This window comes from Felis catus, chromosome A2 (assembly GCF_018350175.1).
Source record: "Felis catus isolate Fca126 chromosome A2, F.catus_Fca126_mat1.0, whole genome shotgun sequence".
Taxonomy (NCBI): domain Eukaryota; kingdom Metazoa; phylum Chordata; class Mammalia; order Carnivora; family Felidae; genus Felis; species Felis catus.
Window position 1 is genome coordinate 134,813,267 of NC_058369.1, and position 17,784 is coordinate 134,831,050.

At 41.1% G+C, this 17,784-nt stretch overlaps 1 protein-coding gene across 2 annotated transcripts in view; it reads left to right on the plus strand.

Moving 5' to 3' along the window:
• Nucleotides 1-1,094: 1,094 nt before the first annotated feature.
• The window catches only part of CAV1 (caveolin 1), a 34,999-nt gene continuing 18,309 nt past the window's right edge, over nucleotides 1,095-17,784 (plus strand). The window contains 2 exon segments of one of the 2 annotated variants that reach the window (NM_001024163.1): nucleotides 1,095-1,399; nucleotides 2,834-2,998. In NM_001024163.1, coding sequence (NP_001019334.1) covers nucleotides 1,370-1,399; nucleotides 2,834-2,998 — 195 coding nt within the window. In that variant the 5' untranslated portion in view covers nucleotides 1,095-1,369. 2 annotated transcript variants of the gene reach the window in all.

Here is a 17,784-nt window from a genome sequence, read left to right on the forward strand (position 1 = left end):
TTTTTTTAAATTATATTGTTTTTTTGCTATCAACAATAGCCTGTCCTTTATACTTTCTTTTATATTTTTGTATCTTCTCTCCATCTAGATAATTAACTCTAAGGGTTCCATCTTCTATTCCTCTTCCCCCCCCCCTCCTTTTGTGCCCCCACCTGTATGTACAGACTGCCTTTATTTTTAATGTAACCTGTGCCCCTTCAGGTTATTCTCAGCTTTTTTATTTCAAGCCATAATTTTACTTTTGATTGTATATGGAACCTTAGTTAAAATGTCCTTTCTGAATAGCGAATATCTTGACTCATGATAGCTCAAATGTAAAATGACTGCTTATTGTTTAATTTTTATGTTGCTTTATAATAAAGAAAGCAGCCCCAGATTCAGGAAGAGATAGAGCATTTTAATTGCTAACAATTTTTTAAACTTCTAATCAAACAGTAGAAAAACCAAGTCTCCTGTAACTCACAGCCAAGTACATTAGAAAAAAACTCCTCTACGATAAACTTGCAGCCCAGTTAAATATTTCTACAACTGTAAATATTTTATGTTATTTTGTAAATACGGCATAACGTGTTGGCATAAATTTCCTTTGTTCCAAAAAGAACAGTAAACTTTAACATTTTCATTTATTTCAAAGCATTTGGGAGAATTTCAGAAGTGGTTTGGGAAATATTAAATTCTACATGCCTGCTTCTCCAAGTTTCCATCCACACCGACTAGATGTAAAGGATTGTCACCAAAAGCACACCACACACACGCGCCCACACAAATTCCTTCCTTGTGTTTAGACGAAATGCACCTAAAGGTCCCGGGCCATTTTTCATCCCTTCCTCTGTGGAACAGGGAGATAGCTGTGTCTTGATCAGAGATGGAACGTGGGCGATGGGAAGAAACGGCTCAGAACAGAGCAGAATTCTTTCTGAAGCTCTGGTGCCCATACTGGGCATCTCTGCTTGTGCGCCGTGTCCCTGCACTCCCCACCCCTTCAGGGATGATGCACTGCAAAAACATTCGCTCTCCGCAGGACGCCTCTCAGTGGTTCATTACTGGGAAAATCTTGCCCCAGGTTTAAAATATCTGCCCAAGCAACTCAGAGCGGGTGAAACGCTTTTTCATTGCTCTTTCCTCCCTGCGGGCGCTCCCCACCCTCCGCTGCCAGAACCTTGGGGATGTGCCTAGACCCGGCGCAGCGCAAGTCCCGGCCAACCGCGAGCAGAACAAACCCTTGGCCGGCGGCCAGGAGGCTCCCTCCCAGCCACCGCCCCCCGCCAGCGCCTTTTTTTCCCCCATACAATACAAGATCTTCCTTCCTCAGTTCCCTTAAATAACAGCCCAGGGAAATCTCAGAGCCTTCATCCAGCCACGGGCCAGCATGTCTGGGGGCAAATACGTAGACTCCGAGGTAGGCTTGGGTGGGTGCGCGCCGGGCCCTGGAGAGCACAAGAAGTGTCTCCTTCTGCTATCTCCCACTCCAAATATTCCGACTGCTTTCCTTGCCCCAGCCCTCTCTTGACTTCAGAACACTCCTCTCGCGCTGGCACCTCTGAGGAATGGGCCTGGGCGGGGAGCTGAAGAGGAGGCAGGAATGTTTTAGATTTTCCTATCGAGAAAGGGGCCCTGGGCCCCCCAAACTAGAGAGAGGAGGAAAAGAGGGCGGGGGTCCTGAAATTAGGTCTGCTTGCCGGACCGAGGACGTATTTCTAGGTGGGTCCGGGGTGCTGCTTTATTTCGGGACTCCCACCGTCCAATCCCTGACTGCTGGGAGGCGGCGAGCTGGAACGCAGGGTGGGAAGTCATTCACCCGCAATCCTGGGGACGGTCCCCGCGACTCCCCGCCAGGCACCTGGACCGGTTGGCCGGAACGGCAGAGTCATGTTTGCACTTTCTAAAGCTCTTGGGCCACCTCAAGAACTCTTCCTGCATCTTGGCGCCTGGAGGGGGTGTTTGGAGAAGGATGGAGCTCTACTCTCCCCAACTACCACCACCAGGTCCAACTACCCTCTTGCGCTCGGGCTCCGCCCGAGTGTGGAGACCTCGTTTTCCCAAACAGGGCCGCCGCTCAGCCACCGGCCGGCAGCCTAGGAGTGACCTGAGGGTGGGTCGAGGGCGCAGTGCAGGTGAGATACCATTGTTCTAGGGAGTTTAGGGGGGTTGACACATGGCTTGGCCCAGAGATGGGGGCTTTCGGGCTGTGACCACTACGAGGGCGGGGACAGCAGTGTAGGCACAAAGAGCGCAGAGGGAGATTGGGGGGTGGGGCGCGAACAGGTGCGAGGGATACGCGACCTGGAAGCAACAAAAATGGGGACAGCCCATTTTTGGGTCGGGGGTGTTCAACCTGGATCTGAAAGATAAACTGGAAGAGCTTACTGAGAGGAGGAATGGGGGAGGGGAAAATGGAGCAGGTGAAGCACTCGGGGCGAGCGTGGCGTGGCGGAAAGAGTGGCTGGACAGACGTCAGAGATCGGATCCCCTCGCCTGCTGGGGTCTCCGCGGGGTACCGCGGGGTACCTCCCGCAGGGCGCGCGCTGGGCGGGGGCCTGGGCTGACTGCGCCGCGGGGTTTGCCCTGACCCCTGGCGGCGGGCGGGGGAGACAGGAGCTCCCTGCCTGGTACGGAGGGGTGTGGTGTCCTCTGCTCGATCCTCTTAAAAAGCTAGCGGCGCCAAGGAGTTTACTGTGCGCTGAGCCACCGCTGCCGAAGCGGTTAGTTCGATTTTGAGCCTCGAGGTTTGCTCCGCCGCCAGCCTGACTTCTGATCACTTGTTTTCCTTTTTGAAATTTTCTTCCCATTGCCCGGACCACCCTCCCCCCTCCTGGCCGTCTGCCCTCCGCAGGGACATCTCTACACTGTTCCCATCCGGGAACAGGGCAATATCTACAAGCCCAACAACAAGGCCATGGCAGAAGAGATTAACGAGAAGCAAGTGTACGACGCGCACACGAAGGAGATCGACTTGGTCAACCGCGATCCCAAGCATCTCAATGACGACGTTGTCAAGGTAAGGTGAGGCGGCCAGCGTTTAAAGGACGCCCCCCCCCACCCCACCCCCGCCCCTGAGACGCTGTCAGGGTTGGGACAGCTCTCTTCTGGCAAGCAGGCTGTGCATCCTTCTGTACCTTTGCCACACATATCGTTTTCTGGGCTTGATGTGTGGGAGCTCCAGCAGTTTTCAGAAATGTCACATATCCCCTCCCCCCTCCTGCTGGTTAGTTCAGCCGGAATGTAGCTAATGGAGTTTCCTACAACTGCACTTTTCTCCTGGCAAATGAACCTCTGGATCTCTGCAACAGATTGACCCACACTCCTTGGGAGGGTGGGACAGTTGCCCTGCAGGTCACCCTCTGTCTGTTCCCAGGCTTAACGTCTAGTGAAGGGTGGTGCCCTATTGCACATAGAATTAAAGCAGTAAGGTCATTGCATAAGGTCTTGTGCCAAGATGAGAACCGGAATGCAGAGTGGGCAGATTATCGTAGCTCCAATCAAGATATTTTCTTGAAAATAATACAGTGGGTAAAAATGCTTCAGACTAAGTACAAGTAATACATATAGTACATATTATATATAATAGGATATGATATTATACATATGAAAGGTATTTTAACTGGAAAGGTATGGTACTCATGCACAATCAAGCTAATTTACACAACCGAAAATAATGTGTACTTCTTGATTTCTCCCATAGACACCTCTAGTTAGGTATATAAAATTGTTTCTTCAGTGACTACCTGAGTCAGCCTTCCCTCAGCTAATGGGACACTCAGGTTGGAGTTCCTTTTTATACTTTCAGAATGTTTTTAGTGATTAAAAAAAAAAGTTAATTGAAGGAGTTATTGGCCAAATTTAGATTTCAATCAGTGGTCAGTTTTTGATTATCATTATATTATTCAACTTCGACCCTTTTAGCAAATCAAGTCAGAGAAATTTATTGTCTGAACCCATCTGGATTGGGAAATCATGGGCCTAAGCCATTCTTGGCAGAGAGTTTTCTTTGAGGGGTGGGGAAGGCCAAGGAAAATCCTGGCCTGAAAGATTACAGTGTGAAGACCCAATTCTGCATAACCCAGAACAGCCAATGGGGCAGATGAGTGATTTCCACGTACCCAGCCTTCTATCTGTGGATGGGAGGAGCTAGAGTTCAGAAACTGTTCACATTTATGAATAATATATTTCAAAAAGGGAAACAATTTAACCTGTAACTGGAAGGAAAATGTAACTGTCAGAACTGACTCTCTTGGCTTGCTGATGGAGGAAAAAGGAAAACTGGAGCATTAGCGGGTTTTTCTACTAGCCAGATTATGGAATATTTAAAAGCAGCAGCAATAACAAGAGTAGTTTATAAACTGGAAAGTAAAGTTGATAAAAACTATTTACTAGAAGCATTACTTCAAAGGGGCAAGGGGGGCGGGGCAGGGCTTTTTTATTTTTTGCCAGTCTCATGTAGCTTTGGATGAGAAGAGATGCCAGGAAAAGAGGCAGATTTCAGAAAGGGCCAGCTTCACTGGAGCCTCCCTGTTGTTCCACCATAGTGTGAGTGGGGTTCCTGGAGCAAGCAAGCCTCCCAGGATGAGTCAGAGAGGCCAGCAGTGTGGATGTGGGTCTCTACACATAGCATGACTAAGCTGAGAAAGAAAGGCCCCACTGGGAAAAGAGACTTCAACACAGATGGAAAAAAGGCATAACAGGCTTAGAGGAAATAGCAGTTTACAGAATAGCATTTCAAAGAGCAAGTGTGGGGATCCTCATATTAAAAAAAAAAAAATTAAAAGGAAGAGTTACAGCAAGCTCCTGCTGGCCTAGAGAAAGCAAACCCCTCCCATTTGCTCCTATGAGCAAAACAAGACAGTTAGACAGAAAAATCCACCTTGGGAAGATTTTGGAGACCAGCTGCTTGGTCAAGAGAGGACTTCAGAGAATGCTCTACAAAGAGAGACCCAAGCGACAAGTACAAATTTTGCCCAAAGAGTGCTGTCTGCCAGTAGAGACAGGAAGGGTGGCCTATATTCTATGGAGACTCCTATTTTATAAGTGTTTTTCTTTGAGTCCAAGCACAGACATGATGACAGAAAGAGGGATGATTCTCTCCAATGTACATGGCAGTAAATAATAAATTTCCCTAAATTTTCCTTTTGATGACACAGACTTCTTAAAATAACAAAATCATCCCGAGTTCTGTGAATGCACAGTAGCTTAAAACTTCATGTGATAATAGAAGAAACAGTGGTCAGGATACCAAATCAGGTAAGGAAAGGCCTGTTTGAAAGGCAAGCAGCTCCATAAAAGCTGCCTCTGCTGAGTCTGTCGTCTCTAGCCTCTTGTGGCTCTTTCAATTTCAATTTCAAATAATTAACATTAAATAAAATTTAAAATTCAGTTCCTCAGTCACACTAGCCACAATCTGAGTTCTCAGTATATGAGGTTACTGGCTCCTGTATTAGCATAGGTACAGAACATTTCCATCATCATGGAAATTGCTTTTGGACAGCGCCAGACTAGTTCCCTGCACTTTTAAAAGTCTCTTATACCAAGTTTAGAAAAATAACTCTAGAAGGAGAAGAAATGAGACACTGATGTACAGTGTGAGGAACAGCATGGTTCATCTGCACAGTGTCCTTTCAGTCTCATAAAACAGCTACTTAGGGAGGAAAAGAAAACTCAGAAGCTGGGTATGCCATGAATTTATATTTCAAGAGGGTAGAGTATTATCACCTATTCCACTAGTGATAATGACATAAATTGGTCTATACAATTCATTCCAATAAAATTAGTTTATCTCACTAAAGGTTTGCTATACTATGAGATATCTGTATAGACATTTGTCCAAAAATAGTAGGCTATGAATGCTTTTTAAAATTTCTTCTGATTAAAGTGATCGCAACTTCGGACCCTCATTCTCTCTCTGAGATTACTGTCTTCTTTTTATGTTCACATTTTCATTTGTATGTTTACTATGCACCTATTTGTAACTTCTATATAAATAAAATGGGTTCAGATATCATATTAGCCATCAATCAATTCCTTTGTTAAATTCATCATATGCTAGACTACACACTGTGTTACATACTACAAAGGATAATTCCCAAAATAAGTCCTAACAATCACAAAAATTACAGTTAGTGAGACAAGATGTAAATAGATAAAATGTTTTAAAAAATACACACACACCATATCACAATAGTAAGTCACTGCCAAATGGTAACTAATGGGTCCTTTTTGCTTTGACTGCCAGGAAACATAGCTAGATTTTAAGTTTCATTAACCCATGTTACTTACTCTTTCCCACATATGGTTTTGTATTTTCACTTTCTTTTTTAAGACAGGATATTTTATGTGGTGTCTACTATAAAACTTCTCATCATCATTTTGGAAATAGATCAAATATATAATGTAATAAGTCAAAAGTAAGTATATTGAATATTGAATAATAAAAAGGTTTTTAAAAAGTGAATGGTATTATCTTGATCTTGCTAATGAAACAATGTAGATGTATATCAGATTATCACATTGTACACTTTGAATACATTCAATTATACTTGTCAATTATTTTTCAATAAAGTTTTTAAAAAAGTGAACGATATTGATGTTAAGTGTTAGGGAGACCTTCCTGTGGATAGCACAACAGGGTGAGGGAAGGGAGACGGATTATAGTTTAATAGAGAAGAGCACAAAAGAGTGCAATCTGAGTTGGATCACAAAGGACAAATAGAATGCAAATAGCTGAGAAAAGCACAGGAGGGCATTCTAAATAAACCAGGCAGAGATGGGAATGTCTCATACAGGGCATCATGGAAGGTTTAGTAGCCCGTTTTGATCGGAATTAGAGAGTTCATGTGGCAGAATGGTACGTCATAAAGATGAGCCAGATGATCATGGCCAGACGGCAGAGTCCTTTATTCAGCACTCATGATAACTTTGGACTTTATCATCTCAGCAGTGAGAAGGCAAGAAGACTTCAAGTTTGAGTATGACATGGTGAGGGTGGGCTTTCTGGAAGATGACTAGTTAAACTATACTGTGTAAGGAAAGGTAGACAGTCTGGATGAGCAGAGAACTCTTAAGAGGTAATTGTATTATGGTCTAGACATGAAATGAGAAAGACGGTATGCAGTGGCACTGGAGATAAAAAGCACAAAATGACAGAATTTTATAATTGGAAGAGAACATAATGGTTACCAGCCTAACTTCCAATTATTTAAGGGAAATTTAAATAAGGAAGTTTAAAATTTTATCCATGTTTTCAAATGATTACTGTCCAAAACAGATATTTTGAAATATAAGGAAGGATAGACAAGATTATGTGATTCTTATAGACTATTGCTTTGAGGGAAGGAATGAATTGAGACAATTCTGAGATTAGTTCTGAGAAAAATCAGAACATACGAGAGAAGAACTTGGTTGGAAAATAAAAATATGCATTTGTAACTTTCTATCCTAAAACTTGAATGTAATAATTCTTAAATATTTTCAGACACAAAATTTTCTTTGGAAGTCAAAAAAAAGTCATACACATGGTAATCAGACCGGTTTTGATTTCAAAATGACGTCCTAATGCCTCCCTGATCCCTTTCAGCTAGAAAGCAATCTAGAGCCATTGACAATTAATCTCAATATAAAGGTCATTTTTAATTCTCTGTTTATTTGATATACATATAATCAAAGCATAAAACTTAAAAGATCAGATGGTCTCAAAGCACTCAGTACCCTATTAATATTTTCTTCTGTTGGAGTCGGTTTTGTTGGTTTATTTGTGTAGGAGATAGCTTCACAAGATGGTGATACACATGCCACATAGGACGAGATCATGCATGGAATTCAGAATCTCCAGCTTGTAAAGGAGCATTATGGTCATTTTTGGTGGGAAATTATTCTCACATCACTGAATAAAGAATAATACTAAGTTGGGGGTTATTATTCATTCATAAGCATCTGAAAACACAAGTTTAGCCAACAATGATATACGTTTTAAATGTTTATTAAAAGAAAGTCTTTTTTTCTTCTCCATCTCCTCTCATCAAAAGACACTGAAAGATTAACTCAAATTTGGTTTGGTTATGAAATTTCATAAAACTTATTAAAATTTAGACAAGATACACCAAATGTCTTTGAATTATGAAAAAGTTCATGGTGTGGCTTATTCTTCCAATTAACAACAGCATTGGCTACATTTTAAAAGGGCTTAAAGTAAGAACAGCTGCAATAGTAAACAGCATCTGGAAAGTCCAGTAATTTGAAAAACCACCTGCTTATGCGTCCTGCCCACTCAAGTCCATAAAATAACAGACATTTTCATATTCTGAATGAAACTGCTTTAATTTGCCCTACTTTTCAACGTAAGTTCTCTATGATGAAACACCCACAGAGAATTGGCCCCTGCAAGAACAGGGCTGCGCGCACTGATCTGTGGGGTTCTGGACCCTTTCATGATACTCCTGGCTTGGTTTGTGTGAGGAAAGGGCAAGGGTGCTGTTTTCATACAAAGGTGATTTATGCCAAGAAACACTCTTTTTTCTTCCACATTCTGGATCTTATATATATTATCTGCTTTACAGTACCCTAAAGCCATAGAGAAAGAGATTTGCTTACTATACTTCTTTTAAAAGAAGTTTCTTAAAAAAAGCCCCCAGCCCCAAGATAAATGCCTGGTGTATAGGTACTCAGAGGCACCTTGATAGAGTGGAAAGAGTATTGTGCCAAGATAAGAAAAAATATTTTTGCAACTTTTGTAACTTTTTTCTCTAAAACTTGAATGTAATCATTCTTAAATATGCACAGACACAAAATTCTTTTCCTTTAACAGTCAAGGGAAAGCATACACATAGTAATCAGATCAGTTTTGGTTTCACCATAATGGCCTAAAACTTTCATGATCTCTTTCAGTTAGAAAGTATCTAGTCCCATTAGTGGACGACTGGACACCAAGGAAGAAGTAAAGAATGGTGGGGCCAACAGTAGTCCCTGAGAATTGGGCTTATAAATAGGAATCAAACTTGTTTGGCTAATAAAAGCTAATAAACACCTGCCCTAAAAATATTTTGGGCAAGCTATTTTGTTTCTATGCTTCAATTTCTTTAAGTATAAAGAAAAGAATGAGAATCATTCTCATATAATAGCATTCCCTCAAAAAGTCATCTACCTTTAAGTAAATAATTATTACGTACTATGCCAGTGGCTACCATATGGAGCAAGATAGATAGGAGCACTACTCACAGAGTACAAAGCTATTTCCTTGCCTCTATATAGTTTACTTTGCAAACTTTTGCTGGAATTTCTTTAACAAATTCTACTGTCGTTAAAACTTTATAACCTTCAGGGCTTAGTTCAAAAAATGACTCATTTATAATGCCTCAAATTGTTCCTGAGCCAGTAAACAAGGCATGGGCAAAATAAGGAACATATATATTTTTAAACAATTTGCCTCTGTTTCTGTCCTATTTAAAATGTAATTAAATTATGGAAAATATTTCTGTTCTTTCATATTCTCTCTTCCAGCATTGGCTCTCAACTTCTAATATTCCTATTGAATCCTTAAAATTTGCAGCTCTTTAAGAACCTTATAGCCTCTTTACAAACCCAAGAGGGTTATAAAAATGTGGCTAGGCATCAGAATCACCAAAGGAATTTTTTTAAAATACAGGTGCCAGGGGAGGCTGGGTGGCTGTCGGCTGAGCGTCCGACTTCAGCTCAGGTCATGATCTCATGGTTTGTGAGTTCGAACCCTGCATGGGGCTCTGTGCTGACAGCTCAGAGCCTGGAGCCTGTTTCGGATTCTGTGTTTCCCTTTGTCTCTGCCCCTCCCCCACTTGTGCTCGCGCTCTGTCTCTCTCTCTCTCTCTCTCTCTCTCTCTCTCTCTCAAAAAATAAATATTTAAAAATTTTTTAAAAAATACAGGTGTCTGAGCTTACTATAGATCGATTAAGTTAGAATATCTAGAGTTGGAGCCTAAGGATCTATATTTTTCAAAATTCCCTATATGATTTTCACAATGTAACTACATTTTGTATAGGTTTAGAAAGTTTGGCTTAAAGACATACACCATGGATGGCTCTATCCTAAGAAAATAGAGGACTATATAGTAACACTGTATAATTCTAGATATTCTCCCTTCCAGAAGAATATTTGAGGATTAGGCTAGCTTAAACCTACCAGAGAGTTTTGAAACACCATGAAAGGCTCCCAAATCCACTTTGCTCAATGATTCTCCATCCCTTGAGGCCACTTGGGTTTATAGCCAACCATAAACTTAGCACTGCAGGGTGACCTAGGAGTGGGTAGCCACAGGCTCTAGTTTGTCCCATTCAGACCAGTTGGTAGTGATCAGCCCCAAGTAACTACTGGCCTCTTCATATGGCCCTTAATAGTGCCATAATAGGCCTTAATAGATATGGCCTCTTAATAGTGCCCCTTCCACATTCAGAAGTGTCATAGCTTAAGAGATAAATTATATGGTCACAGATGGATTGGCAATGGCCTATAGTTGATTCCTATAACTTGGATTACACTGGAAATCCCTACACACACTAATTTTTAGCAGAATGGGCAAAATTTCCACACGCCAGGCATGACATAACCTTTCTTTCCAGCTGACCCCTTCCTGCCCTTCATCGCAACCATCAAGCTGCACTGTAACTTGAAGGAGGAGCTCTTAAGTGCCAATCTACTCTACTGTCAGCCTTTAGTTTCTCTCCCTGCAACAGGGAGAGAAAACAGGGTTAATGAAACTGACATCCTTCCATCACATATTTTGTCAATTCCTCCGTCAAGGATTAAAATGTTTAAAATAGTTTTAGTTATTTTTCAGTTAGTCCAGGAAACATAAAATGGCATGCTTTTCACATGAACCATTGTTTAGGGTTGGGGGAAGTGTTTTTAATTTTGTCTTAAAGGAAATCTGCATGATCCATGTACTGTGCAACTACCAGGGGAATTCTTTGATAGAACGGATTTACACCTGCACAGAATACATACTTCCTGCCTCTCATGGGAACTATGTTGATGTTTCAGATATAAAATACATCTTGTTTTCTTTTATTGAACCTTGAAAAGATGTCTTCTTGTTGGTCATTATTTCATGGCAGGGGAAATACATATTCCTAAAGGCACAACTAAGCTTCCTCTTCAGCTACTGTCAGCTGTTTAGGTAATTAAGAGCCAGGCATTTTTAATTTGGAGGAGGCTTAAATAAATTTGATGTTGTGTATATGTGCTTAATATTCTATCTTACAGCAATTTAAAAGTAAAACTTTTAAAGCTGTATTCAATATATAAACCTTTCCTGAGCCCAGCAAGGACATTACAGTAAAAATGGACATTGATAGAGTCTATGTAAAAAGATAAATTGTGTCTAGAGCTTGCATTGGATCATCTCCTATTTGTTGCAGGTATCAAACACAATTACATCTTCTCACTTACAATGAGTAACTGGAAAAGATGCTGATATAGGGACCCAAGTAGTTGAGAAAGTGTAAGACTGGGAAAAAAAGAAGCAAAGATAGAGAAAAAAAGAAGGCCCCTTCTCCCCATCTTGCCATCCACTCTGTGCTAGAATGAGCTTTGCACATGCCAACTCCAGTAGCCCCACGTCCATTTCTTTCTTTGCACAATGCTGCCATGTCTGATGACACGGTCAGTGGGGCAAAAGCAAGGGACACAACCAATACCCAGATCAGCAGGGTCTTCTGTGCCCAGCCAAGGCATTTGTCCCTTTATAAGCCACAGCAATCCACCAAGGCATTATTAGGCCAGGAAGCGAACTGATGAGATATGGCCTTTACTAATAAAAAGGGCTAAATTCAAGCAGTGGGGCCATCCAAAGGGTGCCAGATGTGCAGGCAAGAGTCAAACAGGAGATGGGATGCTTCTGCCAACATTCCTACACGCTAGCTCAGTGGCACAGATTACTTACTCCTCCAATGACCCTTTGAGGTAGGGACTATTATTATTATCACCATTATATTCCCTTTGCAGATAAGCTCAGGCTTATTCATTTACTCAGAATTACATAGGTAAGAAGTGGTTGAGTCAGAGTTTGAACCTAGACAGTGAGATTCTAGAGCTCAGGTTCTTAACCATTGTACTCCATCCAGTGCCTCTCTCTCTCTCTCCAGCAATAGATCATAGTCCAAGCAGACAGTCATGTCACCACAGTGCAGAAAGAGATGACTGTGTTCTCAGAGTAGGCGGACAGCATTTGGCAAGGGGGATTCCAGAAGTCCTCTGAGTTGGGAGGGACAGGCCTGTAGTCCTAAGGTCAGACTCTAGATGCTGGCAGGTGGGTTGGGGAAGGAGGGAAAAGGACCAATGTGAAGACTAATGTAAGACCCCAGACCTCAAGAAATCTAGATGCTGGGTGAGTTCCCAATAAGACAGGGAGGGTCAAGTCCCAAAGACCAGAATTGGGGTACAAAGTGGGGATGTGGTCTCAGTGACTAAAGAGTAATACATGCCCAGAACCAGACAAGATGCAGTGCTGGCTTGTGCTCAATCACCTGGGTCTTTAAAGCATCCTGATTGCGCAGGTTGGCCAAAGTGCCTGGGATGTGGCTAGTCCTACCTGGATGTGCGGGGAGGAGGAGCAGATGTGAGAGAATGAGGCACGTTCTGACAGGCACTTTCAATTTAACAGCTTTATTTAAGGTTCTCAATTTGCCTATTTGATTTTCTAGACGTTTGTGCTGTTACAGTAAAACGTTGTGAAAACAGAAAACAGTTGAGAAAAACCTTAGTTTTATGCTAGTAGGAGAAATGCCTCTTTAATCCTGAAAGTAGTTTCTCTGAGACTTCCTCCCTAGTAATTATGTATTTGTTCTCAAAAACAAATGCCAGAAGTAAGGAACAGACTTAATAAGGCATTTTACAAGGCACCATTAATCTCTCAGAAGAACAATGGGAATGTTTTATCAATCATGGCTCACTGTTGGCCTTTTCTATATGATTAGCAGTAATAAAATATAGCTGGAAATGGGTATACCAAAATATGCCAAGGAAATGGAATTGCATTCATTGTAGATCACCAATTATTTTGGTTAGGTCAACAGATCTCTTCCTTACTTGATCCTGAGCACCATGCTTTTTAATAGGGAGAGAAATTGCCCCAAATAGTTAATAATCACCATTTCACCAAACTATTTTAAGTAAACACCTCCATTACTGTAGTTATAGAGGTGAGAATGAGAGTCATTCTCAGATAATGTACTCCCTTAGAAAGGCCATTTAACAAATATTTAACAAGCATGCACTCCAAACCAGGCACAAAGCATGTCCTGAGCCCTTCCACACCAGAGTCTTCCTGACAGAACCACAGCCTTCTGCCAGGGCTCATCTAAGACATGGGCGCCTCTGTTAGTTTTTGCTGACCAATCTCATAGGAATTGGTTATCTCTTTTCTTCGCTTCCACCACATTTTGTTTTTATCTCTATTTTGGTATACATCAAAGCCTTCTAAGTATTCTGCTTCTCTATCCCCATGTCCTCCCCACCTTCCCTTTCCACTGCATGCCTGAGTCCTTCAGAGCTGGACAGTGACCCCCTGGTGGCCCCAGAACTGTGGCTGCCCAGTACCCACCCCAGGGCCCCACACTGAGTCTGCCATCAGAAAATGGATGTCAAGTTGTCTGCTGAAATTCTTCTTTAAGTAATTGAATGTCTCCTGCAAGTGAAAGGACAACAGGATTACATTATTGAGTGTCTTCCTTTGCCCCTTTCTCTATGGCAGCCACATTTTAAACCTTCTAAAAAAAAACATATCCAGATAATAAATCCAAAAATATCAACTCTATTTACTGAAGTAAAGAGAAAACATGTTCTGTGTATATGTTTATTATTAAAAATTTTATTTTTGTCTCCAGTTTGAGGAGGACACAAATGCATCTCTCCTGAGCCTTCAGTGAGCAGGCTATGGCACCTGGATGGTCTCCCAGGGCCTGGGGGATAAGGATAATCTCCTAAGTTTCTGGCACGTAGGGCAGGCAAATTCCCAGAATGCCAAGAGATGCCATTATTGATGTTTGATGTTGCCCACTGGGGCCAGAAGACTGACAGTTGGATATTGGGACACATGAGAAATCCCTTACAAAGAAGGGGTAAGAATTCCCTGTCAGACCACCCATATGCCTCTGGACAATGGCAAACATCAGAGGAGTGACTAAGTCAGGAGACTGCTCTGAAGAAAAATTCAAACCTTCCACACCTGAAGGAGCCAAAAGCTTTGAGAAACCCAAGCTTCTTTTTCCTTCTCTTTGGCTTTATTACTTCTAGATCTTAAGTACATAGAGCTCTGAGATTTTACTAACTGGTAGGTGGTAACCATTAATCCACTATTCTAACAGCATAGAAGTTTCTTTGTACCTCAGAGGTCCTCTCTCATAGGTCTCAGGTTTAAGAAGGAGAAGGAGGAGAAAGAGAAGAAGGAGAAGGAGGAGAAGAAAAATGGACCAATACATATAGATGTCTCTAGAAAGGATCAGACATCATTCATTTCATTGTTGATGTCTGTCCCAAATGAAAAGAAGTTAGCTCCTTTTCCATCCTTTCTCTCATCTCCTGTGAGAGGAAGTGGATTTACTGCAATATGTATAAAAGTAAGACTTTTTGGTTTGACTCCAGTTTCCCTATCAACAAGCTAAGTATAGGAGATCAGGATCTTATTTAGTTAAGAATAGATAGGACTAGGAAGTAGCCATCAAAAAAAGGGTGATGGTGTGTAATGAGAATTTTAGGTGTGACTGGTATCTAACATACAGCCAAGACCACAGCCCTACCTAGCACATTTAATATTTTATCAATGACTGGAATGAACAAGAGGACTCACAACTTACAAATGACACCAATTACAATGACCTTGTTAATATCTGTGATAAAAATAACATCAAAGTGGTTGTGACAAATTATAAGTAGCCCATAAATATAGGGCCTATATTTATGGCCCTATTAAGATAAAGGCTTATACAAAGTGAGATAATGATAAATGACTAGAAATAAAACGTATAGATATTAAGTAGGAAACAATTTATAAAAATTTTATAAAAATTTATAAAAAATAAGGTAAATTTATAAAAAATAAGAAAATACCAGGAAAAGGTTGTCATTTCTGTGGAAATTTGATGTGGAAAACCAAGATGCTTGGTGAGCATAATGGATATGGAAACCCCTTGTTATAATTCCACAGTCTATAAGGGACCAAGATCTCCAGGGTGATAATCACTATTGTAAATGTGCCCTTAAATGAATCCACAATGCTCCATTCCCCTTGGGCAATAGGGGATGCAAGCTAGTCTACCAGTTGTTCATAAACACTAAACATCTCAGTAATATAATGATACTTTAAAGGAAGTATAATAGATGGAATCAAATGGACAATGCAATCAGAAGAAATGTCACCTACAAGATTCTCTACTTCATTTGCTATTTGTCAGACTTATTAAAAATGCGTTCTGTTTTGATCTTATGAGGGAGGTAGAGATGCTAGAAAGATCCCACAGAAGAGCAAAAGGAAGGAGATAAGGGATGAAGAGAAACCTCCAGGTATGGCTGAGAAGGGACTGCTTCGTCTGGACAATATTTTAGAAGAGTTGGAAGGGAACATGGAATGACAGCTGCCTTTAGGTATTGCCAGGTTATTATGAGACTTACAAGAAAAATACTGCTCAGACACAATCACCATTCAGGACAAGGAAAAGGGAGGAAGGGATGTACACTTAAAAAAAAAAGTGTTAGGTTTCCTGGGAGAAGAAATTTCAAGTAATAAGAGGGGTTAATCCCAGGAATGTGTCACAGAGGTTGTTTTATAATAGTTGTGTGTTAAATTCCTTACTTGTCTATGTAACTTGTCTATGTAACTGCTATGTAACTGCTCAAATTCCTCTACCTCTGCAATTACAAATAGATGTATAACAGCATTGACACACAGTCTCATAATTAAGCACTGGCATACATATGAGCACTTTTCCTCTATTCCAGCAGGATACCTGGTTTGTTTGAGGGCAAAGAGGAGTTGGTACGGCATTGTTTTAAACAGTGGTTGGGAATGCATGTGGTAAACATCTGAAAGTAGAACACTGAAAAATGCATGCATTGTATGTACCAAAAGGTCAGTATGAAATATTATCTCTATGGCAAGCCTGCCCATCCACTCCCACCTACACATTGCATATTCAAACAATTTCACAGTTTGTATAAACCCCTATTGTGATTTAAACTCACTAGACAGTATGGCTTCTGCAAAGGGGTGGCTGTTTTGTGACTTTAGACGACATGATTTAGGCATAAATCATCGGGGGAACATCTCAAAATACTGTTGTATCCCATCCCCAGAAATTCTAACTGAACTAATTTATGATGGGGCCCAGGCCTATGTATTGTTATTTGTTTTTTTTTTCTTATTGTTGTTTTTTGTTTTTTGTTTTTCTGAAAGCTTTCCAGGTTAGGCTAATGTACAGCCAGATTTGAGTCTGGTTTAGAGTCTGAATTTCTTAATAATAAAATTATGTGCCATTATAAAACTTTCAGGACCATAAGGGCCACCATGGGGAAATTATTCCTTCTCAGGGTCTTCATTTTGGGGAATCCTTAGCATTTTTATTGGAGTATGATATTGTCTCTCAAATTCCTATTACAAAAAATACTTTCTGGAACTGTAGTATAGCAACTGTATAAGACAGACTTTGTATGTGGGATAAATCTCGTGTCACTCATGTAATCCAGTCCGGTTGTTTCCCTTCCTTTTGCTCATTCGTTCTATTCTCCCCAAGAGGAATATCATCTGGTTACAGTGTCATCCCCATTCCCCTTTTTCTACATGGTTCACGGCTCAGGCATACTAAGAATGGAGCTAACAACATGCACTGATTTTTCTCCTACTGGTACAGAGGCCACAGGAAGCTTCACTGGACCTAGCAACAGGCAGGTCTGTGTCGTTTCTCTAGTGCCTGGCACAGAGAAGAGAGAAGTGCTTTACTGATGCCAATTCCTCCTCAGAGCAGATGGGGAAACTGAGCCTCAGAAAAAGTCTGAATTCTACCCTTTCTTGGACACTGACCTCAAGTGTTGCCTTGAGGCTTAGAAAGGTCACTTGGACCCTCTGGACAGCAGTTTCTTCACCTATAGCAATCAATAAGAGACTAGATGGTCCCTAAGTTGCTTTCATTTCTAAAATTCTATGATCCGGTTGACCAGTATTCATAAGAGTGGAAGCCTGTAAAGGTATATGAAGTCCATTCAGAGAGAATGGTGGAAGACTCCTCATCAATACTACTTTTATTACTTTCTTCCTAGATTTTACCAATCGTCATTCTCATTCTTAATATTCAGGCTGTGGGATTCAGTTAAATCATCTTTGAAGTACTGAGCTAACGACAGATGACATGCTGAATAAACTACCAATAAATATTTGGTACTAAAGAGATGAGGAGCTGGAGTTCATTTTCCCTTCTCATCTGTGCTCAGAACTGTGGTCTTCCCTTTTATTGTCCTTGCCTCAAAACTGTCTGCTTGTGTCCCAAGATAGACCAGAAAATCAGTTCCAAAGTAGATTACAAACTTTCAGTAATCTTTTTTGTAACCAGTTTATTCCTCTTCATTCACTTAACAGATTACACCCTTACTTACAACTTTAGAGCAATGGTCTTAAAAAAGTCTGACTAAATAAAAAATGCTCAGACTTTCTGAGTGCTGACAGTTGTCAAATTCACCTAGCCCATGTGGCCACATTTCTGAAGTTCTTTTAACAGCCCATCTGAGAGCAATAGAATCAGATGACTAAGAGCTATGCAGCAGAAGCACTATTACTTTGA